The sequence below is a fragment of the Oryza sativa genome, chromosome 1 (assembly GCF_034140825.1).
Source record: "Oryza sativa Japonica Group chromosome 1, ASM3414082v1".
Taxonomy (NCBI): Eukaryota; Viridiplantae; Streptophyta; class Magnoliopsida; order Poales; family Poaceae; genus Oryza; species Oryza sativa.
In genome coordinates, this window is record NC_089035.1 from 6,467,394 (window position 1) to 6,495,332 (window position 27,939).

A 27,939-nucleotide genomic window follows, 5' to 3' on the forward strand; every position below is an offset into this window, starting at 1 on the left:
AATTTTTAATACCATTAGTAGGATGAGGGTGTGGAATCATTTTTTTTGGTAGCCGCTTATTGGTAGCTTGATATTGTATTAAACAGGCAATGAAACATACTCTCTGTCTCATTAAAAAAAACAACATAGGATTCTATATCCCATAAAAAACAATCTAGGATGGAATGCAATATTTTCTAGTACAATGATTCTGGATAGGAGCGTGTCTAGATTCCTGTACTAAAAAATGTCATATCTAATCCTAGATTGATTTTTTTTATGTAACGGAGAAAGTATATACCTAGATTCATTATTTTATGAAATAATATTATTTTAATAGAAAATCACAAAAATGGAGGCCACCCGGATACAATGGCCAAAGCAGGGCCATGTTGAAATTCGATAGGGCCCCGAACGGCGGATGTTCGACAAGTGAATGCATCTGGTATCGCGCATACCTTATCGAACTGCGGTTGTTTGACATGTCCTAGCCACCACCCCTATTGAACAATGGGCGTTCGATATGTCCATTTATATCCCACTCCCCACCCTTCGTCAAGGGTTATTTTCGGGGGAAAGGAGGTGAGGACCACATAGCTGGGCTGTCGTCACCACGGGGAGGGGAGGCGATGTCCGTGACGGTGCAGGGGAGACGATGGTGGAGGTATAAATTTCTAATCCCTAAGTGTGACGCTAGTGATTTGTTAATCATTGTTGAATATTAGTATGGATATTAAATTAGTAGCATGTTGAAGTTGGTACTAGATTTGTACATATTGTTTTGAGGTGAGTTAGTAGAAATCGACGTGAAGTTATTTTTAAGTAGTGACAAATTAAGTTATTTTACGTCAGAGTAAAATTTAATCATTGGTGAAGTTATTGGATAGTACCGTAGTAAGACAATTTGTTATGTTTTATCAGGATGTCAGGTGATGTGGCCGTTCATGTGTACTATGGCAATGCTCCTATACAAATCTGTTATAATGGGGTGGATTTGACTGTATATACCTTTTTTTTATTTTAGCCTAAATGCACCGGAGCAGTTGGTTATAAACGACGTGTTAGGGTGATTGTATAATATGTTGGGGGTAGATCCAGTGTTGAAAAATTTTATCATAAAAGTTGTGTGATCAGTAAGGGGTGAATGCGGATGGCAGTAGAGAGCATCTACCGGGAGTTGGAGAAAGTTTATGACAAGAGTAAGGGAGAAAAAGGTATAGTCTGGCAATACTGGTGAAAAGGAAAACATATATTTTTGAAACCGGCGAGACAAGTCATGAGGAGTTGGAACAAACTCCAATGGAGGCTGTGCAACAGTGCAAGAGGGTGATTATATAATATGTTAGGGTGATTATATATATCTGGGTGGTCACCATTTATATGATTATCCATTAAAATAATAATATTTTTTAAAAAATAGATAAATGATACGGGGAATGCATAATACTATTTGCCAATCAAGAATCCCAAGAGTCTTCTTCCTCCAGCCCAGCCTTGCCCTTCCCACTCTTGTTGTCGTTTCACACGTCCTGGAAGCAACGGCATGGCTCTGCTTTTCTTGCGATCTGGTTGGAAGTTCAGGCTCCTATGATCTTGCCATTTCATAGGCGATCTTGGGAGAAGGACTGGTACAGGAGTACTCCCTTCATAAAAGAATAATTTTTAACTACGAATCTAGACGTAGACTCAGATTTATAGTTAGGAATTGGTTTTTCTCGAGGACGAGGACACAGAATCTGAATCCCAACATGGCAACATGTGAAATTAATAGAGTCTGAGATAGAGGGACTGCATTGAGAAGCTGTTTGATGGACAGAAAGAGCCTTGCCTCGCCGGAACACCAAGAACCTGTTGTTGTTGATGAGAATTTGGAATCTGTTGCATCAATCTTTTCGAATGTTTAGCAAAATATTGTACTTTCTGTTATGATTGTCACTTTCACATCATAATCAGGAATACTAATGTGTGATTGAAAAGACATGAGTGTAACGCACTGTAGAAAAGTGCATCTTTCTGTGTCTTGAGAGAGGGTGATAAGTGCAGACGAGTCACCTTATCTTTACTCCTCAAGAACAAAATGGACCTTATTAAAAAGGAAATGGAGTATATTTCACAAATAAATAGATCTTGTCCCACCTTTTTAACGTAAATTTTGCCATGACGTGATAATTCTGTGGCAATTTTTTGGTTTATATTATGATTCTCTTTTAAGTTTTTTTTATCCTTGTTGGATGGCTCATTTTAAGTTTTTTTAAGACTATCTTTGAATAAATAGAGTCCTGGGATATTGGCAAAAACTTTGCTATCCATGTATTTTAGTCAGCAGTTAGTCCACAGCGGGTTCCCCACAATGTGTGTTCACCATGAATGCCAAAAGGATAGATTCTGCAAGATCATTGCAAAAGCCAATTTTAGTTTTACTACTTCAGCTTTGCATTCTCATTATTTCCAGTTTTAGAGCTTGTACTGTTCCCTTTGCATGTTCCGAGATTATGTGTACCATGAAAAAGAAATTGACACGGACAAATGACAATTACTTCTGATAGAGCTGAATGCCAAATTGCCAATTCTCAGGTACCTTTCCCCTTAAATTTTCCAAGGATTATTCACTCTAAGCCTTTTGAGGTGAATATAAAAATTCCAAGATTCTCAAAACAAAGTCCACTAGAAAAGAAGGTAAAATATTATAATCCTTTTAAATTTTCCAGAGAGGACAAAACTCATACTTACCAAGACGGTGATGCTCAATATAAAATTTCAGAAACACAAGGCTATCTGAACGCCAGGTGTTCAAGATTATCCTTGATTCCTCATTGGCCCCCTCGAGGAATTAGCTAATGCTGGCTGCTATCAGCTTATGAGTTTCTTAACCAATCATCGCCGGTTACTTCTGATAGATGAACATCAACGTCTGTAGAAGATCACAAGCAACACAACTAGAGGCAGTCTCACGTCACTAGAGCCTCAGATAATGAACTGTTTGACAGATGGTGATTGAATTTCCCCTTTCTTAGTCAGATGCAACAATGTGAATCCAAAGCTAATTTTCCCAGTATATAATCATGGAGATGTTTTTCTTGTTGACATTTTTAATAATTCATTCATGGTAGGCATGGTTCTTTTTTTTTTTTGCGGGGATGGTAGGCATGGTTCTTGCAGATGAGCTAAATGGTTTGGTCAAACATGTTGCATTATTTCTAGAATCAGACTTGTTGAAGGTTACAAGTCAAACAAAAACAATTGAGTTGAGTCATCTGATAGCTTGATTGATAAGGTCAAGGACAAATGCTGGCCACTGTGTACTTACTGGCCTAGTGATTAGGTCATATAAACAAAAACAAACATTATTTCATGACATATTATAAGCTTTCAAGACTTGAAAAGGCAGAATCTTGTGTGGAAAACTTCATTGGTGATACCATAGCTCACTTAGGGCCAACAGAGATGGTTGAAATGGCAACATCAAGACGCTTAGAGCCGGTTTGGTCGGCAAGATCACAAAACTCAGAAGCAAACAATTTCATGTAGGGACGGCATACAAGTACACAATTAGTTGAACAAACCAATTTATCTATCACTCCCTTTTCTCAATTTTCTTCCAAGGTCTCCAAAATAATGGTACTCCATCCGGCCCTCTGTATGTAAATATATGATACTGTTGACAAACTTTTAAAACTTTGACCATCAATAGCTCTCAAAATACTTATTTTGAAAACACAAAAATCATCTTCATAAGAACTTTTACGATATTATAATTCTGTTAGGCGGTATTGTTGCTTTCTAATAGAAAATTAGTTTCTTCTATGCAAGTACTTTATCACTATGCCAAAATTATGAGCGTTATGTTTCTTCTGTGTAAGAACATCACATTTGACCACATACAAATTCAGGTGATCATCAACCTTGAAGAAAAATCAGGTCACCATAGATTATTTGTATGATATGCTTCAAGGCTCTCCACGCTAAAATATACTTGTTGGATAAGGATGATGAGAAGCTTGATGGCAGAATTCATGATTAACAATAACAAGAAGAAATGAAGAATATTAAAGTTATCAATACAGCAGTTGCCCTAAAAACCGAATAATCTTATGGGACTGTCTATATATCTGTTGACAGAAAATCCCACCTCCCATCTTTCAAATTTTGGACCATCGGATATGCTTTAAGATTCGTGCGGAGACATTAACCCTAGCTCTCCTCCTTCCGTTCCCCTCGCATCGCTCGTTCCGCCGCCACCATCGTGTTTTCCTCCACTCCGCCCGATCCCCCGCCGCCACCTCCCCACCGTGTCGCCACCCGCTTCGTTGGCTGGCCGGAGGGCGTCAATGGCGCCGGCGACCCCCCCCCCCCAGCCTCCTCCCCGAGCTGTCGGCGACGAGATGCCCTCGCCACCAACGCCGGCCCACCGCCCTCCTCCAGCCCCGTGGCTCCAGCGCCGCTGCCAGCGCCTCGCCACCCCCCCCCCCCCCCGATTTGCCACCCACCGCCGGGCTGCCGCCTCCCCCGGCCATCCCTCTAGAGCCAGCGAACTCCTCCCCCTCCACCTCGACCCCACCCTAGGACCCTAACCTAGGGTGTCACCGGTGTCGGAGAAGAAGAGGAGGTCGTCGGAGTTAGAGAAGAAGGTCTGGAGCATAAATCTCGAAGCTCATATGGTGTCCCAAAATCTGCAAGATTTAGGGATGCAGGTTCTGTTAAAAGAAGGTTAGCAATTCCGTAATGGTTATTCCTTGTCGTGTAGTATAATCCCTGTAACGAGCAACAAAACAGTGAATTATGACACTGATCATTGATTAGAGAACCTATATCCTGTTCAACCATATTAGCTCAACACTTCTCACAGTACAATAATCAAAATCAGATAAAACATAAAGTTTTTCGCCTGCGGAAAAAATAATAAACCCTGCACAACTACGTGAGCGCTTGGAGAAAAATTCTCGCGGCGCCGTCAGGAAAGGGAAAAGATATCCAAACAAAGAGCAAGAATCCAAGAAAGCAAACAAGAAATTAAACAAGCCCAACAAGCAACATAGAAAATGTGCAACATGTCCTTATCCCTCTATGTCAAAGTCAGAAGAACAAAAACCTCAAGCCAAAGCCTGCACACATAACATAAGCTCCGGCATCATCTCCATCATCTCATAGTCCTCTTCCTCCTCAGTTCATCCTTGCCTGTTGCCTACTCCCTCCTCAATCCTGCAGAAGTTTCTGAAGAGATCAATTACCAAGAAACTGAGAGGAAACACACAGATTATCTGCACACAGATCATCACCATACTTGCATCTGTCGTTGAGAGAAGATGATCCCGTTCACAAAGCAGAGAAGCACCAAGATGAAACGTGCCCTGCACTAAGCTATGCTGTTCGGCAGGAGCTCGGTGAGGCCAGTGATGGAAGCACGCCGCCGCACGCCAAGATTCTGCAAGGCGGACTCGGAGTCGGAGCAGAGGAAGCTACGGCGTGTCAGGCTCCCCTTCTGGTCGTGCCCGCCGAATCGGCCGCCGGGCACCTGACCTGACCTGACCTCTCTTCCTCTTCCTCTGCATCTTCCACTTCCTCTTCCTCTTTTCTCGGTGTCTGAATCTCTCCTGAGTTGTTGAACAGCCTGAGGAAGACACGGGCTACGATCCTTGTGCCATCCTGATTTGTCCCTCCCTGTCGCCTCACTGTTTCACGCGTCCTGGAAGCAAGCAGGCAAACGACATGGCGGCTCTGCTTTTCTTGTGATCTGGGTTGGAAGCTTCTGCTCCTTCGATCTTCGCCATTTCTGAGGCGTTCTTGGGAGCAGGGCCCTTGGTCTTGCTGCTGTCTGCCACCACTCTGCCCTGCTTGCCCCTGTGTGTTCTTCTTGCTGGCTTTCTCGTCCTTGTCTGAATCTTGCAGGTTCTTGTCTGTGACATCCTGGAGACGCGTTTCAGGTGTTCTTGATCTTGGAGCTTATGCCTGCGAGTTCTTGGGTGCAGGAGGAGTTGTTAGTTGTTACCTTTGTCTCCTTCGTTGATCCATTGAAAGAGGCAGTGGCTGTTTGCTCTTTGATCTGCATGTCCTTTGGCCTTCACCGACGACGAGATGGGCTCTGCTCCGTTCGGTGACGCCGTCGCCGGCGGTGGGCTCTATGAGTACCAGGGGTATCACGGTGGCTTCGCCGGCGGCCATGGTCTCGGCCAACCGGCCGGCCGAGCGCCCGCGTTGGACGACGGTGAAACTGAGGGGATGGACGCATCCGCCGCCGCCGCAGTCGCCGCCATGGAGATGGCAAAGAGGAATTGTGGAGGCGGCCGGGAGGAGAAGGCGGCGATGGCGCTCAAGAGCCACAGCGAGGCGGAGCGGCGGCGGCGGGAGAGGATCAACGCCCACCTCGCCACGCTCCGCACCATGGTGCCCTGCACCGACAAGGTGAGCACCTCCCCCACCTCGTTGCCGGCGAGGTCTCGCGGCGGCGGCGGCGGCGGCGGCGGCGGCGCAGTCAATTGCACCAAGCGACGGCGAACTCTCACGCGGCCCACGACACGTTGGGCCGAGATGGGCCTTTTTTATTTGGGCCAGAAACTGATTCTCTCCTGGGCTTTTTCAGATGGACAAGGCCGCGCTGCTGGCTGAGGTGGTGGGCCACGTCAAGAAGCTGAAGAGCGCCGCGGCGCGCGTCGGCCGGCGCGCCACCGTCCCGTCCGGCGCCGACGAGGTCGCCGTCGACGAAGCGTCCGCCACCGGAGGCGGAGGAGAAGGCCCCCTCCTCCTCAGGGCGACGCTGAGCTGCGACGACCGCGCCGACCTCTTCGTGGACGTCAAGCGCGCGCTGCAGCCGCTCGGGCTGGAGGTGGTCGGCTCCGAGGTCACCACGCTGGGCGGCCGCGTCCGCCTCGCCTTCCTGGTCTCGTGCGGGTCTCGCGGCGGCGCCGCCGCCGCCGCCATGGCCTCGGTGCGCCACGCGCTCCAGTCCGTGCTCGACAAGGCCAGCTCCGGCTTCGACTTCGCGCCCAGGGCGGCGTCGCTGCTGGGCAGCAAACGCCGGAAGGTCTCCACGTTCGAGTCATCGAGCTCCTCGTCTTGACAAGTTTCAGAGAAAATTACGCCAAAGTCAAAAAGATCTGATCGGTTGCAGTGATTTTTGCTTCTGATAAATTAATCGATCATGGTTGTAAAAGAAAGATACAAAGCTGAAGTGAGTTTCTTCTTTAATTTCTTTCTTTCTTTCTTTTTGGCAAGATTAATTACTGAAGTGGCTTCTCAACATTGGTTAGCACTTAGCATTTTGCTGCTGCTTATCTTTTCGAAGAGCGTTGTGCTCCATGCATGATTAATTACCTTGCATTTGACATATATATATTTGACATTTTCACATTTCACTGCAACTTCAGTTTAACTAGTAACTAGGAGCTTTGCTCCTTCATGCATGATGCATGACATCATCACAATGTGTCAATGTCTATTTTTATCCAGCTTTAATGGGCATATCTGTGAACCTGATATGAGAGTGAATGAGTTGTTTGCCTAGTATACTTCGTTTCAGTAGGAGATGTAAATTCTCAGTCCGTGCTGATTCAGACTAGTGAATTAAAATTAGTAGTACTAGTTAGTACTGTCTCCGTGCATTCAAAAAAAAAAAAAGGAAGCTAATGCAGTACTGCTCCTGAACTCAGAATTCAAGGAGTGCAGAAGTTGAATTAAATCTGAATCTTTCAAACCACTGATCACATCTATCGCAGCTATAGCCTCGCATTGCATCTGAATTAATTCTTCGCGTCATGGCGCAACAGTAAATCCCAATATTAGCGCCACTATTCAATTGGATGTTCAGGGAATAATCAATGATGCGTACTGTGCCCCCGTCATAAGTTGAGGACAGCAAGCGATAGTCGATAGACGACCTATCATCACTGATGAGCTCTTAATTTCTTCACGAACCCAGCTCTCCATTGGAGCAACAATGATGCTCTGCATTACCACAGGTAGGTAGGTGCATAGATGAAGGAGATAGTATTCAGACTTTCAGGGTGTGAGAGAGATAAGAGATTCAGTTCATTCCCATGTGTCGCAACAGTCAGATCGACAGCAACAGAAGCTGGAACAAACGTGAATGAACTTGATTATTCTAGCAATCGGACGCTGTTAAGCTCTCGTGCGAGCACTATTAAACTCAGGGAAGGAACTGTTCACATCTACTACAACTGTTCACGTCTGAGAATGAGACCAATCGGAGTCAGATTCTCTCGTCTACTCAAACTGGTATATGTATATCCATCCAATGATCTCACATCAAGTTCTGTTCAGCTATCTAACATCTCTCTCTGACCATACCTTTTTATTACAAGTTGCATTGTCACCTCAACCTCAGTGGAAAGAAAACATTTATATGAACAAAATGCAGGTAGGTCCGTTGGATTGAGCAATGTAGTTACCCAAGATATACATATAAATACATTGCTAGACACTAGCTAATATATATATATATATATATATATATATATATATATATATATATATATATATATATATATATATATATTCAATTATGCAAATTATATGTGATTATATATGTTTTGGCAATAAAATAGCATATCCTACCGAATAAGAAAAAAAAACGGTGTGGAAGAGAATGACTTAAGAGACTAGGTTGTGTTCAGATCCAAAAGGAGTAGTGCAGGGGTTGTTGATCCCAAAGAATGAATAATTAAAAAACGATCTGAACAAGTTCTTCCTGCTGGCTAGTGATTATTAAGGACGACCTAGCTAACAAAGCCCTGCTGGCATCGGTTTCTTCAGTGGTGAGAGAGCCACATGTGCCATCACTTCATTGAGATCTCGAGTGATTAGATTCTCTTACTACATACACAGATATATCCTATGTTTGTAACCGTAATTTATAGGCAAAACTATATAACCATGCCATTATTGGTTTAATCTTTGATTCATGGATGGTAGTTTAATTTCCAGAAGTGAAAACTATTATGTATACACCTGGTTTTGATCCAAAATTGGTCCATTATGTATCTTAAAAACGTTGTACTTCCTCTAATTTTAAATATAAGTTGTTTTAGAATTATGCAAAAAAAAACAAGAAAAACAACTTATATGGTCTTTTGCAAGTAAAACTTATGTAGATTATTGATTTTGTTGATCTTTTATTGATACTACATTGGAGAAGATGAATTATCTACGTGTTAAATAGGTAGCATTTATTTAGCAAGTATAAACACTGAAGGAAGAAAATAAAATACTAAGTGTTTAGGAGTTCCAAAAATGACTTGCATTTATAGGTAAAACAAATATAGTAGGTGTTAAAACGACTTACATTTTGATCAAACTGGATGGAAGTAATTCCTTGTCATCTTGATTAAAAGGACACATAGAATTTTCTTGTGCGTTTTGAAATTACAAGAGCATAATTTTCACTCATGGTACTTGTACAGTGGTTACCGATAATATCTCTAGTACAAGAGATCTAAATCCATTGAGTTATGTATTGTACTGCCAAAGGAAATATTCTTATGTAGTATTAGTAATTACTCCCTCCTTTCAAAATATAGTAATTTTTAGCTATAATCAACTAACATACCTTTGTTCACATATATATATAGTCAGAAGTTATTTATATTTTGAAATGGATGAAGTAGAAATTTGTAGTATTGTCTACTTCATTATATGTATGACATAAAATAATTTTCAGTAAGTCTATTGTTACCTCAAATCCTCAATGCATCTTGCCATGTCGGCGCCATCGCCTTTTTTTTTTCAGAAAAGCGGAAAAGACCAGCAAACTAGAACTCAACACGTGTACACCCAATCATCATTCCCCACCCCCCAACAAGAACAAGCTCAGGTCGATCAACCGTGCGAACCCCCTGCCAGAGGCCATCACATTCACACACAATCACACCACACCTGACACCCCTCGATACAATTATATGCTGCAGCGAAGCTTTAAATTCACAAGGCTCAGCAAAAGACTTTTTGTTGAGCAGAAACGAGAGGAGGACACATGTAGAGTTAAGGGCCAGGTGCATATGCCAGCGTGGTCTGGACACATGGTCCACTGCCCTCCAGCTAATCAACCCCCCCGGATGCCAGCTAATCGTCGCGACCGCGCAGGTGTTGTATATGTGTTTAAGCCGTGCACGCCGCCCGCCTCGCCGTTCCAGCCAGCTACGCGCGCGCGCGCCTCGTCGTCGCCGCCGCCGCGACTCGCGCGCGGGGCTCGCGTGCGTGCGTTGGTTTATTGGTTCGTTGGTTGGTTGACGCGGAGTGCCACGTACGTAGTACGTGTGGCACGGCAACGGCCGCGCGCGGGGTGAATCTTGTGCAGATCATATCGCCACGATATATCGCCGGTGAGTACACGATAGTAGCACACGCAGTGACGTACTAGTAGTACAATGGTAATTGATGCAGTTTTCCATTTACCACTCCGAAAAACAACCTGATAGTGTACTATATGATTCCAGAAATTTTCTCTAGTACTACCGGTCTCTCTCTTTTTTTTTAAAAAAAAAAAGAAACTGCGGGTGTATTTATATTAAGAGGTTTGAGAAAAATTGTACACGAGCTTACAAGAGCTACTATTGTCCCGTGGCATTAGGGTTTTAAGGCCTTTTGCTCCTCTAGGCCGTCTGAACCAGAGCTCATTCGTGATCCGAGTGGTGATCCTTACTAGCGATATTTTTTATTCCTAAAAACCCTGTTGTTTTGTTCCTTCTATATCTCCCATGAGATTAGGATGAAAAGCGACTCGAGACCTCCTCGCGCCTCCTTCGATGCGGGGACAATGCTTTGGGTCCACCATTTTTGCTCGGGATGATGTGGATGCTTAGTTTTGTGGCTTCAGTCGTGTACATTGAAGTCTTGTGACTGGACATTTATTGAAAAAGAGGTGTGTTGTTTCGAAGTTTCACCAATGGAGTTGACAAAAATAGTTGTTTGGTTATTCGTGTTACCGGAGCCTATCTACCGTCTACTCCCTCCGTCCCATAAAAAGGCAAACCCTGGGTTTCCGTGTCCAACTTTGACTGTCCGTCTTATATAAATTTTTTTTTATAATTCGTATTTTCATTGTTGTTAGATGATAAAATATTATTAATATTTTATACGTGACTTGTCTTTTTAATTTTTTTCATAATTTTTTCAAATAAGACGGACAGTCAAACGGTGGACACAGAAACCAGGGTTTGTCTTTTTTTTTTACGGAGGGAGTAGATACAATTTTGAAGTAAAGAACTTGCATTTAATTGATGCCCAACATTACACTACACGCCTTATTGTCTAGTCAATGGATGACATGCTGTAAAAAAAAGACTAATAATAATTTATATTTTTATATTTATGTTCTCAGTGAGTTAAAAATCAATGTAAAAAAATATCGTGAAAAACATCAAAATCAACTTAAAAATTAATATTAAGTTTTCAAAAACAAATTTCTAGTTGTGACTGATAATTCAATAAGCAAATAATATAGATGTATATTCTTTTTCAAAAAAATATATAAGCGATCGTCATGGTTATGTATCCGAACAAACAATAGGTTTGTAGTAAAGCAAGTACTACGAACACATTTTGAGATGAAGAAGAGAGGAAAAAAGAGAGAGGAGCTGCCCCCCGTGAAGAGTAACCTCCACAAAAACTTCAAGAAAAATAAAAAGGAGGAAATGAAAAGTGGTTTGGACAAAAAAAAAGGGTTAGTGTGCTAGAGTTAGTGTAGAGATGAAATTAGAGGTGGCAATTACTTTTTTTTTTTATAAAACTTGCTCTAAAAATGAGTACAATAAGATGATACAGGTGAGTCAAACGAGTTGGCACATCACATTAGTATTTATGTGGAGACGAGATAATGAAAATGGGTTACATATCTGTAGACAGCTGAAATACAAGCTCCAATAAACTACTAAATAGATTAGATATTAATAATACATTACATATGTATAATTAACTTATTGTATGATGAGTACTCTAAAGGATTGGGACGGTGTAGTACTTTTAATCTCTGAGCCCGATCTGACTCGACGCTTAATAACACGATTAAACAAAGCTAATTACCCGTGCTCATGATTTGAGCACACACCGGCTCATCACCGCTCACGCCTCGATAGTGGGGCAGTGGTGGGACTGACAAAAGCGGGCCGGTTTTCTGTCCATGACGCAACCGTGACGCCAGCAAATATTCCCTCCTCCTGGCCCCCAGCGGCCGGACCAGCAGCACGCGATGCAGAGGTTTCCAGAAAGAGAATACTATTTGTATTCGTACTACCACCCCCCGTCTTACTGAATGAATACTCTTCCCTGCAAAAGCAAACCCCCCAACTTTAGTTAATTACTTCCCTCTCACTGACATTGTCAAACAACTAATCACCCAATCAGTTTTTCTTTTCAATTAGATAGTACATGAGCTAACCAAAGCTAATCTGAATTCTGATCTGGCTGGTTAGTTTACTGAAACTGAAAGTCTGAAACTACAATTTGCAGAGGAAGAACTCTTTTGCTGAAAAGTCATGAGTTCATGCATGCTGTTACATTGCCAAAGGGAGGAGGAAGTGTCTGTGGATCGAGGCAGATGATTTGTTTGGGAATTGTTTGAGGCTTTTGAGGATGGATCGAAGGACCGTGCATGACATGTAGGATGCTGCATCCGCTGATAAAAAATCTGAATTCTTGCTGAAGGGACCTGCAGCTAGCGAGGATTAATGTTTAGTTAATCAGGGGCAGTCACATGGTTAACGTCACCGCTGTGATCAGCTAGAGCTATCTGCAGCCAGTTAATTAGGGCCGCTTATGAGGTTAGCTAGCTGATGGTCGAACTCGCAGGCCATCGTTTTGCTGTTTTGGACAATAGCTTTTCTTGCTTTATGCCTATATCATGTCAGATTAACAATTGCTCGGTCTCTGATGGATAGTTAAAGGACATGCACTTGATCACCATGTGAAACTCCTAGCTAGGCATCATGAGAGGCTAAATTAGTTATAGTTGCATGCTTGCTCTGAAGGCGATGCATGATCCGGCAACGACTTGGCCAGATCAGACAACAGACATGGACAGGATTAATGAAGAATGCTGAATAAAACTCAGTGTTGTAAGTGAGCAGACAGTCCGGAAAAGCAATCTTTTGCTGCATGGCAGAAATTGTTATATCAGGCTAGTGGTATACAGACGACAATTTCTTTGCGTGTTTTGTCCCACCGAAAACGCATAGCAGTATGCAAGGGAAATGGACGCATTGTAAAGGTAGCAGAACAGGGGCAATGCGAAAACTAACAATTGGGTTAAGCAGACAAAACTGCTGTTGCCGAACGGTTTGGCTTTGGAAACGGTAGTTAATGCAAATCCATTTCCCACTTAATTCTCTCTTCCTATCAAAGTTGTTCCATCTTGGCTAGCTTGCCTAGTCAGACAGACGAAGGTAGTCGGGAAGTAGATATCCTGATGTATCAGTTACTACCTTATGTTAGTGAATCAACTGCACAATCACATGATCTCATTTTAATTAGTTCAATACCGCGCCTTAATTGCCCTTCCAATCTCACAACGGACACAATTACTACAATATGAGTCATTGACAGGTGAGACCCACCGTCATGAATCCACGTGTTAGTGACGCACATCCCTCTAAAGTACGTGAGACGAGTCTCGTCTAACCCTCTCACAACGTCACGTTTTGGTGGAGAAAAACGTAGGGACTCCCAAACGGAGGAAGACCGATACAGGCGGTCGTAGCCGCGACGTGCACGGCACAGGACAACCCCCCCCCCCCCCCCCCCCCCCCCCCCCGCCCCCGCCCGAGTCACCCAGCCCAGCCAGCGCGCGCGACACGACGAAACACGCGCCGCATAGTGCGCGCTCTCGCGCGGCGGGAGCGCGATGCGGCATACGCCTATATGCCTCACCTGCGAGAAGAGAGCCGAGGAGCAGAGACGACGCCGCCCCGCTGCCGACCGTGCGTGCGTACGTGATACTAGTGCGGTGGCGATCGAGCCACGCGGCCGCGTTTTGGCGGAAAAACGGGAGGTGAATTTGGCGAAAAAACGAGCGGGGTTTCCCCGGTTTTTCCCACTCGGACTCGCACACCACCACCACCCGTGCTCCGCTCGGCTGCAGCTGCCGCCGCTGTTACGGATTACGGGGGTGCGTGACTGCGTGCGCGTGTGTTACCGCCCGCGCCGCGGTGGCTTGGCTGCTCCGCCAAATCTACCCCCTCCCCCACTCCACTCCCACTCCTCCTCTTGCTGCCGCTGCCGCCGCCGCTGCTGCTGCTTCTTCTCATTCCCCCTCGCCGCTTTGCTTCCCTCGGCTTCGCGCTCACGAGATCCCCACCCCCCACCCCCCACAACGCGGCGGCGCATCGGCCCATGCGGTAGCGAGCGCGAGATCCAGCGCCCAGCAGTAGCAGAAGAAGACGGACTAGGTGCTCGGCGGAATGTCGCACCGCGCGCTGCCGCCAATGCCGGACACGCTGTCGGACGCGTTCGCCGCCGCGGTGCTGATGTCGTCGACGGACAAGCCGGACACGCTGCCGCCGGGGAGGCTGTCCCCGGTCTCGCCGCTCACGCACTCCTCATCCTCCAAGCTCCCCACCCCGAGCTCCTCCTCGGGCTCCTCGGGCTCCCTCTCGGTCTCCAGGGCCCCCGCCTCCGCGCTCGCCTCGCGGAGGAGCCATTCCGGCGAGATCCCGCTCCCCTCCGATGGCCCGCCCCGTGGGTCGCGCCCTGGCCACCGACGGACCGGCTCGGGCCCCCTCATCTTCACCTCCTGCTCCAGCTCCGCCACCTCGCCGCTCACCAACGCGCTCCCGGCGGGGAACATCTGCCCCTCCGGCCGCCTCGCCAAGCCGCTGTCCTCCTGCTCCGCCGCGGCCACCCCGCCGGCCCCAACCCCGCCCCGCGCCGCCCGCCACGACGTGCTCGGCTCGGGCACCGCCAACTACGGCCACGGGAGCATCGTGCGGTCGCGCAGCGGCGGCGTCGTGGTCGCCGAGGAGGACGCGGTGGTCAGGCGGGCCATGTCCAGCGCCGACCCGGAGGAGCTCAAGAAGGCCGGGAACGAGCAGTACAAGAAGGGCTACTTTGAGGAGGCGCTCAGGCTCTACGACCGCGCGCTCGCCCTGTGCCCCGACAATGCCGCATGCCGCGGCAACCGCGCCGCCGCGCTCATCGGGCTCCGCCGCATCGGCGAGGCCGTCAAGGAGTGCGAGGAGGCGGTCCGGATTGATCCCTCGTACGGCCGCGCGCACCAGCGCCTCGCCTCCCTGCATATAAGGTGAGAATTCCATCGCCCTGAGCGGCCTTGGATCTGTGGACGCAGCGCAATTCTCCTGTCCATTTCTTTTTCTCGCATTGTATCGCGAAAACTGCTTCTTTTACAGCACGCGTAACGATTTTTTTTCCCTATCTGACGATCTAAGAAACACGTTTTGATCCAACAATGTAGCTAGAAATAGGAACATAAAATTTTGCTATTTTTAGCGGAGCTTACAGAACAGTCGTGGTCATGGTGTGTTGGGTCACCATTGCACATTTATGGAAGATGATTTCTACAATAAGCACAGTATTTTTATACCTTTCGTCAGAATTCTACAGAGTCATGGAACATGGTTGATCTGAACATGGAATTCTGATTTATATGTTTCTGCATTTCCCTACTTACTATGGAAATAGATAGTTTTCAGAGAATCAGGAAATGCAACCAATACTCTAAACGGAAACATGAGAAGCAGCCAATGTGCTTATGATTGTTCGTTTCTTCCATTGTTAAGTAAGCTGTTCCGCATTAGTTCTTACCAGCAATCCAGCATATCAATCAGTTTCCTTATTGTATTATGTGATTGTCAAATTCTACCTTTTGTGCAAGTTATCCATTTGTTATTACTAAACTGCAGGCTAGGACACATCGAGGATGCTCAGAGGCACCTCTCACTGGCGACCCCTCAGCCTGACCTCCTAGAGTTGCACAAATTACAAACAGTGGAGAAGCACCTTGGGAGATGTATGGATGCACGGAAAGTTGGGGACTGGAAGAGTGTGTTGAGGGAAAGTGACGCTTCTATTGCGGCAGGAGCTGACTGCTCTGCTATGGTTGGATCCCATCTTTCTTGTACTATGGTGTTGAGTAGCCCTTTCTTGATTAAAGGGCATACACTTATGTAATTCACCATTTGCAGCTCTTCGCCTCTAGAGCAGAAGCTCTTCTACGGCTCAATCAGCTTGACGAGGCTGATCTGGCGATCTCGAGTGCTTCCAAGTTGGACTACTCATCTTCATGCACCTCAGACAACAAATTCTGTGGGTTCCTTGCCAATGCATACCTCTTTTATGTGCATGCCCAAGTTGACATGGCATTGGGAAGGTAATCCGTCGACTTTCTCATTAGATGCACAAATAAGTCCAACTTATCAAAAGATTTTTAGTTTTCCATTTGACTGAAAGGGGAAAAACAACCGTCTTGCCATTCCTAGAAGATATTGAGTCTTGTTGGCATGGCTGGGGAAAGAAACACAACAACTTTATTCAAAGTATTTTGACTTAGCAGTTAAGTTGCAAGCCCTCCTGTGTAGACTTGGTAGTCTATGACTTGACATTACTGAAAATTGTGCAGGTTTGACCATGCTGTCTCTTCTGTAGACAAGGCCAGGATAATAGATCAAGGAAATGTTGAAGTTGTAACAATGCATAACAATGTGAAAGCTGTGGCCAGAGCACGATCTTTGGGGAACGAGCTGTTCAATTCTGGAAAATTTTCAGAAGCTTGCTTAGCTTATGGTGAAGGGCTCAAACATCACCCTGTGAATCCAGTCCTTTATTGCAATAGGGCAGCTTGCAGGTTCAAACTAGGTCAGTGGGAGAAATCCATTGAGGACTGCAATGAAGCACTCAAGATTCAACCCAACTATCCAAAGGCTTTGCTCAGACGTGCGGCTTCCTATGGCAAGGTAGCACCTTTCTAGTTTGATGCTCTCTTCTTTTCCCGATGTAGAACTTTGTCATAAGTTCTTATATTTTTTGCTCTTCTGGTGGTTAGATGGAGCGATGGGCAGAATCTGTGAAAGATTATGAAGTTCTTAGAAAGGAACTTCCAGGTGACACTGAAGTGGCGGAAGCCTATTTCCATGCCCAGGTTGCTCTGAAGTCTTCTCGGGGTGAAGAAGTATCTAATATGAAGTTCGGAGGAGAAGTTGAGGCAATTACTGGAATGGAACAATTCCAGATGGCTACATCCTTGCCAGGTTTGTTTTTATCAGAAGTCTTTCTTTGTTTCCAAATCCAAATGTTGATGTCCCTATTGTAGATTATGTAAGCTAACTCCACAAAAACCTAGTACAGCATATAATGGTTGAAAATCATAATAGTTCATATGTACATCAGTGTATTAATAATGGGCTGCCAAAACCTGGCCGAATTTTTGGAGTTGCTAGCCAAACAAATGTCCACACCTGCTCAGTTGACAATACATGTTCATCTTCTGTATTCAGGTTTTCATCAAACATATACCCACCCCTTTAAGCTCTATGCATCTACCCTGAGAGAAAAAAAAATCAAAAGAGAGTAAATAAATAAGCATTGCAAGTGACGATCTTCAATGTATTAAACATAGTATCAGCGAGGTAGACATTAATCCAAATTTAAATCAAGCTGATCTCTGAAATAAGTTATGCGAGTTGTGGCATATCCTTGGAAGATGCAATGATGCGATCCCTTTTAACTGATATTACCATGATGTTACCCGAATGAGATATTTATTGCCCTCTTGACATGCTTGTTCACTTTACTCAAACCTCTGCCCCAAAAGGCTGTTAACATATGTGTAGTGCAATCAAACTAAGCAAACCAATCTCATTTGGCTTGTAAAATAACACATTATTATATATTATTTTTTCTCTTCTAATATTCGCTACTCCTTAAAAAAGAGCAATCCCATCTGACTATTTCAATTAATCTGACATATTTGGATGCTTTTTCTGCTCCTTTTTTGCACCTGCAGCTCATTATTTTGACTTACAGCTGTGTCTCAGGAATAATTAGTATTGTAATCTTGACTTTTGCTGATAGGGTTAAGGTTGTACCACATGTTGGTAGTACTTGTTACTGTTTTCTGCCGTGCAAACAAATCTTCACATGACATTTGCTTTCTGCCATTGTCCTAATGCTAGTTGGAAGTACATCATTTGGTCACACTCTTTTGTCTTTTACCATGCCCCCTCTGTACTGTCCGGTCACTTGTTTCTCTATCTTCTAGGTTCTATCAGTGATGGTTGTTCTTAACTTTTTATTTCTTTGTGCTTTTAAAGTATTTCTTATTGACCTGTTTCTAATTTACAGGTGTTTCAGTCATCCATTTCATGACACCTTTAAATCAGCAGTGCTGCAAAATTTCCCCATTTGTGAATACCCTGTGTACCAGATACCCATCTATCAGTTTCCTCAAGGTAACTAATGATGTTTCATGGCTCATTCATATCTTTCTTATCTTTGGCCTAAGTTTTCTCATACTTTTCTGCTGCCAACTTAGGTCGATATAAGCGAGAGCCCTGCTGTTGCACGCGCAGAAAATGTGAGGACGGTTCCAACATTTAAAATATACAAAAATGGTACAAGAGTGAAGGAAATGATCTGCCCCAGCCTACAGCTCCTGGAGTATTCAGTGAGGCATTATGGGATTTAGTCCATGAAGTGATGACCTGATGTTTCCTCAGGCCTCCAGCTTTCCCGCAAGCGACCACTGGCTAGCCAGGACAAAGCCGGTGAAGTTTATCCTGATGAAGACAACAACCATGAAAGAAGACCAAGAGCGAAGAGGAATTTTCCCCGATCTCATTCATCCGATGACCTTTTCTATTCTCCCCTTTTCACCATTTGTTGATTACCTGCTTAATTTATTCTTTTCATTTGTCTCATGCGTACATCATTGTTGCCAAATTCCTTTAGAACAAAAAAAAGGACCCATCTTCCTATTCTTGTGAAGAACGACTGTAAATCTCTCTTCTTTTTTTTTTTTTTTACTTCCATGTTTACCAGACCTCCCAAGGAAAGAAAGGTATAGATGGCATTTGTACTCTTTACATCCAACTATGTAATATGGAAGTTTTGCCAATCCATGGTTATTAATCCAACCACTACTATGTCATGTCACCCATGTTCTTTGGGTAATTGGTCCCTGCTCTACATACACTTGGTGTAGTCCCACTAACTACACCTCATGTGGGTGTTTCCTGGTGGATTTTGTGGTTTGAACATGTGAGAGCTATCAGCTGTTGGTCCCTGAAAAGATAACTCTTGTCAAATAATTATGCTTACATACCCCAAAAGAAATAAAAAAAAGGAGTTTGTGAATATGGATGGGCCATAGCCATTCTGACAATGTAATAGTCACACACACACACACACACACACTCTCTCTCTCTCTCTCTCTCTCTCTCTCACACACACACACACAAAGCAAGTATATGGAACTATCTATGCAGATGTGATCTGTGTTACATTACAGTGACTGAACACAGCACGCAGGACACAAATGTTGCTGATGACTGTTGCTGGTTAAGCAAAGCTCATGTAAGTTGAATAGCTGATGATGAGGAGGAGGAGGAGAAAAGTGAGAAAAGAAGCCCCATCGGATGCCTTTGTCGACCGTTTAGTTAGTTGCTAGCTGTACTTTCATGAGACACCTGGTGGGCCCAGTGCCCATGAGGCCGACATGTTAACATCGAGCCCTGGCGTGTTGAGGCGGGCTGTTTTGGCGATTTCCTCACGCTCCAGATCGGCAGCCGCATTATTCCTGTCCAATCACCGTCTCCACAAGGCATATGCAGACTCACTTGCAGTGGCCCTGGCTTCTTCTTCATGGGAAATCTTAGGGGATCCCTACTTCGATTTGCCTTTCACAGTCACAGGTATAGGTAGTGTTGTGATCGACTTAAGTCCCTGTTTCTTTTAGCTTGAGATTATTATAATCTAGATTATTGAGTCAGATTACTATAAGCTAGATTGTTATAATCTGTAGTAGAATAAGCGGTTAATTGTTTCTTTTCTAGATTATTAGAGCCTAATTTATTGGATTTACAAGTCTAAAGAGGGAGTGGGGTGGCATGGTGGGTATTTTTTTACCCAATAATCTGGAAAAAGCTCATATAAATGAGCTTATCAGATTATAATAAGTTAGGCTCCAGATTATAATAAGCTACTTCAATAAGCTGTCTGTTTCTTTCAGCTTACTCCCAATAATCTAGATTATAATAATCCCAAGCTGAAAGAAACAGAGCCGACTAATGTCTCTGGTTTGTCACGCTATATTTTGTAGGAGCGTGCTATAATCTTAGCTTAGTACCATCCTTATCATAGACATAACTTGCTAAATTTTGCCTGATATGTGGCAGGGATTTTTTTTAGAAAATCAAAAGGAAATATGGCATGCTTTAGGGGGAAATAGAAAATTAAAACATGTGATTTTTTTGGAACATTTTTATTTTTATTTTAAAAATAAACTCTCCTAAAATTTATTTCTAAATCTGAATATTTTGATCACGCCAGCCGTTTGGCTGTTGAAACAATACGACCATACCGATCCGGTTCGCGTGACAACGTTATTTGCTCATGCCAGCCCGGTTGACATGACAACATTGTTTTACCATGCCACTACGTCTGGCATGGCAACACAAAAATATCAAACCCGCTACAGGTGCGTGATAGTATTGTTTTGCATGCCAGATGTTATGGTGTGGTCAAAGAAAATAGATTTTAGAAATAAGTTTTAAAAGAGTTATATCTAAAACAAGAAATTTAAAATGTTAAAATAATAATAAAATTTTGAAACCAAAGTATTTAAGCTTAGCCAAGTTGTTGTAAGTTATAAGTGTAGCATGCTAAACTTTAAAACTAAAGGCCACTTTCGATCTTATCAAATTTTGGTAAGTTAACAAACAAAACATACTTTGACCATTACTATCTTACTAAAAATTTTGGCAATTCTCAGAATTTAGCAAAGACATCAAAGCAAACAAAGCCAACATTATCGAATTTTGATAATGCCAAAGTGTGTCAAAATTTGGCATTACCAAAATGTGGTGTGGTTGATGTTGAGTATAGTTATGTAGACGGTGTGTCCCATTGCTAACTGTTGAGAAAATATGACAAGTCACAACTATAACCATAAAGCAGTATAGCTTAGAAATAAACACCATTAAATGTTTCGTATGAACTGATTGTCCTTTCATGCTTAAAGTGTGGTTATTGTGGGCCTTGTAATTAAATATTTGTGTCTGAACTTTCTTCTCCTCTGTCACTCTAATGTAATACCTCAGCTCCTAAATCCTTATTAGCCCAAGTACAAATACATATATATATAGCATTCTAATTATACTTTCTTACCCAGTGTTGTGTAAAAGGGTTAACCTAAGCGCCACGTATGAAACGTCTCGGTGGTGTATATGTTGGCCTTATCTTATAAACTCTCTATATGCAGCTAATCTATGATTTATGAACACCCAACCATGCATGGACTACGTCGTCCTCTGGTTGATCCATTGCACAATCATAATTCTTCCATATGCATCGATCTTTTGGGTGCTATGTGTGTCTGCAAATATGGAGTAATTTTTTTAAGAGAAAGAGTATGGTTAGCTGTGATTAAGGAGAAGAGAGAGAATATTGGGATTAGGGTTTTGGCGATTCCCGGGCGACCGGGAGACGCCGGCGATATCCCACATTGTGGGATGGCTTAGGATGGAGTTCTTCTCCGATCCGGTTACGTCGTTTGCAGGGTTTTTGCCTGCCTTGTTTAACATCATGGAGGGGTTTTCGTCTCGGGATCTTACGTCCTTGGGACAGGTGATTGGTTCTCGACTCGGAGGCCAGTTCAAGAAAATTAGTTTTTGCTACGATAACTTAAGGTTGGTAAGTTTTTTTCACATCTATGATCCATACATATCCCCTATCAGACTCCGTTTCAGGGATGTTAGGATCCGGAAGGGGAAGAAGTGCCATGTTCAATCTAATCTGTTGGAGTCTGTCTCGGTGCTATAAATTGGAGAGCCTAGGGCAAGGATCTGCACCCTGTACAAGTTCCCTGAAGACAATCTTGCAAAGCCGCAATTCCAATCTGCGTCTCTCCTGCTTGTTTGGCGTTCTCATGGCGTCCTCTGCCGGTGGGGGTGATAAAGGGATCATCACTGCGATGGTTGCCCACCCGAAGCCGGCCAGGGGAGGTGAGATTGTCATGGCGAATCAAAGGGAGGAGGTTCTGAATAAAGGTACTTTAGCAATCGGGGTAGCAACACCAGATGAAAACCAAACCACGATGGAAGGTGCGGGTACTGCTGTTGAGGTGGACAGTACGACTCATCAGGGGCCAGCAGCTTTCATTGAGGGGGAGGTTGTGGAGGAGGATGAGGACGCAATCGAAGTGGTTATAGAGGAAGAGGAAGTGCAGAAGGCTGGCCAATGGACTATATTAGCAAGATTCTATTCCTTGAAGTCTCCAAATCTTGCCGCTCTCTTTGAAGACATGCGTCGTGCTTGGCGGCTGCGATCAGACATGACTTACAAATCGCTGAGGGATAATTTGTTTATCATATCTTTTGGTGCTGAGGGGGATTATAGGTTTGTTATCCAAGGTGGTCCATGGATTCATAGGGGGGATGCCCTGTTGGTGGCAGAGTTTGATGGCATCACCTGTCCGTCAAAGGTTACTTTGGATGTGATTCCAGTATGGGTGCGGATTTATGATCTTCCACTGGTGCTAATGACAAAAGCAAGGGGTGAGATATATGGTAGCAAACTGGGCAGAGTACGGGAGGTGGATGTTGGGGATGATGGCCGCAATAAACATGACTTCTTCCGTATTCGTGTTGATCTCTCAGTCAAGCGACCACTAAAGGATAAGTTAACCATCAAAATCTCTGCACAAGGTAGAGTGGAAACAAGAAGTTTTGCACTTCGATATGAAAGAGTGCCACACTTCTGTTTCATATGTGGCTTCATGGGGCATGCTGATAAGGACTGCGATAAGAGAGGTGCAAATGTGGAGAATCCCTTTCGCTTTTCAGCTGATTTGAGATGCTCACCCTTAAAACCGTTTGAGCGAAAAGTTAACAAGGTCAGAGCAATGTAGAACACTGGAGCAGCTCGCAATCTGTTCTTCCGTGGAGCTGGAAGTGCTGGCTCATCGTCTTCAAAGCAGAGAGATGTGGAACAGTGGGATGAAGCCATTCCACCCAGAGTGGATGCTCATGATAATTTTGATGACAAGGAGAAGGAGGGGGATAGTTCAGTAGATGAGCAATTGGCTCTGCAAGCCAATCTGATGAATATGGCAGGGACAGAAGGGATAGACAAAGAGCATGATGATAGTCAAGGTCCGAAGTTAAAGAGTGGGTCTAATGTTGTGGCCCTGGCTGGATCAGCAGGGGAGGCCATACCCTCAAAAGAGATGATTCCTGCTATTGCAAATCTTTAGCAACAAGCCTCCTTTGGGGATGGGTCGTCAGATGACTGGAGTGGCGGGAATAGGAAGAGAACGCAAGACACGACAGAAATTAACAATCCGGGGCGGGTCCAGCAAGCGCTGGTAATATACCAGAGTGCAACGGTGAAGGATGCGGCGGATAGTAGAGAAGCCGGCAAGGACACAAGAGCGCTGAAGCGTTCCAGGAAGACGGAAGGAGGTTCGGAGGTGTCTAATTCGGAGGCAACCAGCCATGGGGTCGCTGGTAAACTAACGGGACCTATGATAGGGTCTCGTCAGGAGCAATGAATTGCTTGGCATGGAATTGTCGTGGTATTGGGAATGCCACGGCAGTTCGTGATCTCATTGCCTTGGTGAAAGAGGCAAATTCCCAGGTGGTTTTCCTCAGTGAAACGAGACAGAAGATTGAAAGAATCCGCAGACTTCGTTCTAGATTAGGTTTAAAAGGTTTTGTTGGATGTAATAGTGATGGTTTGAGTGGTGGTCTTGCTCTCTTTTGGCATGAGTCTATCTTTATGGATGTTAAGAGTGTGAATGAAAGATATGTTGATGCGTATATGCATTTGTCTCCGGAAGATCCTCTATGTCATGTAACCTTTGTGTACGGAGAACCGAGAGTGGAGAATAGACATCGTTTATGGTCTCGGCTCCTGGATCTCAAACAGTCCTCCCCCCTCCCTTGGATGATTATTGGAGATTTCAATGAGACTCTTTGGCAATTTGAACATTTTTCTGTTTCTAAAAGAGGTGAGGCTCAGATGAGAGCTTTCCGAGATGTGTTACAAATATGTGAGCTGGTTGACTTGGGCTTCTCAGGGGTCCCCTATACTTATGATAACCGAAGAGAAGGTAGATCAAATGTCAAGGTGCGTCTAGATAGAGCACTAGCTGATAATAGTTGGAGAGACATCTATAGTAATTCCCAGGTTGTGCATCTAACCTCGTCCTGTTCTGATCACTGTCCAATTCTCCTGAAGTTTGCTGCGGACAGTAGACAGTCTAACCGAAAGAAGTGTCTCCACTATGAGATTTGCTGGGAGCGTGAGCCGGCCTCCACTGAGGTGATTTCTTTGGCCTGGGCTGAAGCAGGAGAAAAAAGAACCTTAGGGGACATTAATTTTGCCCTCGGAAAGGTAATGGGAGCACTTCAGGGGTGGAGCAAGGTAAAATTTAAGAACGTTAGCCGTGCTATAGAAAAGGCCAGGAAGGATTTGGCAACCCTTGTTAGCCACAATGCTGACTATAGTGAGATCAGGCGATCCTCTGATGTCTTGAATGAATTACTTTATAGAGAAGAGATGCTTTGGCTGCAAAGATCTAGAATAAGTTGGTTGAAAGAAGGTGATAGAAATACCAGATTTTTCCATAACAAGGCAAAATGGAGAGCAAAGAAGAATAGAATATCTAAATTGCGTGGGCCTGATGGTACCGTAGTGAAGTCGACTCATGAAATGGAGAAAATAGCGACAGATTACTTCAAGGATATGTTTACAGCTGACCCCTGTATTGATCAGTCAAGAGTATTCCGTTTGTTCCAGGAAAAGGTTTCCCGGAGATGAATGTGGATCTTTGCAAAGATTTCACTGAGCAGGAAATTGCAGATGCTTTATTTCAAATTGGACCGATCAAAGCCCCTGGGCCAGATGGTTTCCCAGCTCGTTTCTTTCAAAGAAACTGGGATGCCATTAAGAAGGATGTGGTTTCAGCCGTTAAATCTTTCTTCGAAACATCAATCATGCCAGAGGGTGTGAATGATACTGCAATTGTGCTTATTCCAAAAGTGGATCAGCCTATGGAACTAAAAGATTTTAGGCCCATAAGTCTGTGCAATGTGATCTACAAGATTGTTTCTAAATGCCTGGTTAATAGACTTAGGCCAATCTTGGACGAATTGGTCTCACAAAATCAGAGTGCCTTTGTGCCCGGTAGGATGATTACAGACAATGCTTTGCTAGCTTTTGAATGTTTTCACTTCATCCAGAGAAATAAAAATGCGAATAAGGCAGCGTGCGCCTATAAACTTGATCTTTCAAATGCCTATGATAGGGTGGACTGGGTGTTTTTGGAGCAGACAATGTGTAAGTTGGGTTTCGCTCCCCGGTGGATTAAATGGATCATGACATGTTTGTCCTCGGTGAGATATTCAATCAAATTTAATGGAACCCTTCTGGATACTTTTGCTCCCTCGCGGGGTCTTAGGCAGGGAGACCCCCTTTCGCCTTTCCTCTTCTTATTTGTGGCTGATGGATTCTCGAGACTAATGGAAGAAAGAGTAGCTGCTGGGGATATTGCGCCGGTCAAGATATGTCGAGGTGCTCCAGGCATCTCTCATCTACTTTTTGCGGATGATACTCTGCTGTTTTTTAAGGCTGACTGTGAGCAGGCAAGACTGATCAAAGGGGTGCTTAATGAGTATGCTTTAGGCACAAGACAGCTAGTGAATCCGAACAAATGTTCCATTCTGTTTGATGATACTTCCCCTGCTGAAACACAGGACGCAATAAAGAATTTACTGCAGATTGTGTGTCACAACTTTGAAGACAAATATCTGGGGTTCCCCACTCCGGAAGGAAGACTGAACAAAGGTAAGTTTCAGAGTTTACAGGAGAAAATGTGGAAAAGAATCATCTTATGGGGAGAAAACTATCTGTCCAGTGGAGGCAAAGAAATCATGTTGAAAGCTGTGATCCAAGCTATTCCGGTTTATGTGATGAGTATCTTTAGACTACCAGAGTCGGTATGCGAGGATCTGAACAAACTTGCTCACAATTTCTGGTGGGGAGCAGATAAAGGAAAAAGGAAAACTCATTGGCGGGCCTGGAGCTGTCTGACAAAACCGAAACACAATGGTGGCTTGGATTTTAGGGACTTTCGTCTCTTTAACCAAGCGTTGTTAGCAAGACAGGCCTGGCGTCTGCTTGATAAACCAGATAGTTTGTGTGCCCGAGTTATGAAGGCTAAATACTATCCAAATGGATCCTTAGTGGACACGGCTTTTGGGGGGAATGCTTCCCCGGGATGGAGAGCTATTGAGCATGGCTTAGCCCTTTTAAAGAAGGGCATCGTCTGGAGGATTGGGAATGGCCGGTCTGTTCGCATCTGGAGAGATCCTTAGATCCCCAGGGACCATTCTCGTAGACCAATAACTACTAAAAGAAATTGCAGGGTGAAATGGGTTTCTGATCTGTTGGGACAGGATGGATCTTGGGACGTTCAGAAGGTTTCCCGGGTTTTTTTGCCGATTGATGCTGATGAAATTCTCAAAATTAGGACATCGGTGCGGCTGGAGGAAGATTTCCTAGCCTGGCATCCGGATAGGCTGGGACAATTTTCGGTGAGAAGTGCTTATAAACTGGCAATATCCCTTGATTATGCAGATGAAAGTTCCAGTTCCTCTGGACAGAATCCACAGAAGATATGGGATCTGATTTGGAAGTGCAATGTGCCCCAGAAGGTGAAGGTCTTTTGTTGGCGTGCTGCAAACAACTGCCTTGCTAATCAGGAAAATAAGAAGAAACGTAACCTGGAGCGTTCTGAGATCTGCTGCATTTGTGGGAATGAAACGGAGGATGTCAGTCACGCTCTAAGTCGATGTCCCCACGCAGTCCACCTCTGGGAGGCCATGAAAGCTACAGGGAGCCTATCCCTGAATGTTGCCGGAAATGCTACAGGAGGCTCCTGGTTTTTCGACCAAATTGAGAATACACCAGCTGAGGAAAGAATGATGTTGTGCATGATGCTGTGGCGGATCTGGTTTGTTCGCAACGAGTTATACCATGGTAAAGTACCGCCCCCTATTGCAGTCTCGAAAAGGTTCTTGGAAAGTTATTGCAGTTCTCTGCTCGAAATAAAACAGCATCCTCACGCTGATGTCGTCAGAGGGAAGCATGTGGTTCAGCAACCCACGCGGATGAGATCGGAAGCAAATCATCTGCGTCGTGTGGTGCCTGCCCGCTGGGAGAAACCACAGATGGGGTGGATGAAACTAAATGTTGATGGGTCATATGATTCGAACTCAAGTAAGGGAGGCATAGGTGTGGTGCTCAGAGACAGTGTAGGTACTGTCATCTTCTCTGCTTGTGGTTTTCTGGAAAGATGCAGCAGCCCTCTCGAGTCTGAACTCCTGGCCTGCAAAGAAGGCATCAACCTGGCCCTGCAATGGACCCTGCTTCCGATCATTTTAGAATCGGACTGCTTGATCGCTGTCAACATGATCCAGTCGGTAAAGAAGGAAATGTCCCAACTTGCTTACTTGGTTAGGGATATTCGTGAATTGATGATGGGTGGCAGAGACATCAGGGTCAGCAAGATCCAGCGTAGTCAGAATAATGTTAGCCATTTCCTGGCAAATAGAGGCCGAACAAATTCTTGTTCAGTTTTTTGGCCTGATGAAAGCTGTAATCTTATATCCCAAACTGTTCATGATGAGGCTCTAGCCGAGTAAGTTATTTCAGTTTTCCCCCGCAAAAAAAAAGGAGGAGAGAGAGAGAGAGAGAGAGAGAGAGAGAGAGAGAGAGAGAGAGAGA

At 44.4% G+C, this 27,939-nt stretch overlaps 2 protein-coding genes and 1 pseudogene across 2 annotated transcripts; all 3 read left to right on the forward strand.

The window, feature by feature from the left end:
- Positions 1 to 5,045: 5,045 nt before the first annotated feature.
- Positions 5,046 to 7,323, forward strand: LOC4324583 (transcription factor bHLH30). The gene is made up of 3 exons (XM_066304975.1): positions 5,046 to 5,865; positions 5,946 to 6,378; positions 6,557 to 7,323. Exons 2-3 carry the CDS (start codon positions 6,052 to 6,054, stop codon positions 7,031 to 7,033), a joined length of 804 nt encoding a protein of 267 aa, XP_066161072.1. The 5' UTR covers positions 5,046 to 5,865; positions 5,946 to 6,051; the 3' UTR covers positions 7,034 to 7,323.
- A 6,683-nt stretch (positions 7,324 to 14,006) lies between these two features.
- LOC4324584 (inactive TPR repeat-containing thioredoxin TTL3) lies at positions 14,007 to 19,070 on the forward strand. Its single transcript, XM_015769057.3, has 7 exons — positions 14,007 to 15,220; positions 15,840 to 16,035; positions 16,122 to 16,306; positions 16,556 to 16,889; positions 16,979 to 17,183; positions 18,277 to 18,383; positions 18,467 to 19,070. Exons 1-7 carry the CDS (start codon positions 14,382 to 14,384, stop codon positions 18,617 to 18,619), a joined length of 2,019 nt encoding a protein of 672 aa, XP_015624543.1. The 5' UTR covers positions 14,007 to 14,381; the 3' UTR covers positions 18,620 to 19,070.
- A 3,008-nt stretch (positions 19,071 to 22,078) lies between these two features.
- On the forward strand, positions 22,079 to 27,857 carry LOC136354911 (uncharacterized; annotated as a pseudogene).
- The last annotated feature ends 82 nt before the right edge of the window (positions 27,858 to 27,939 follow it).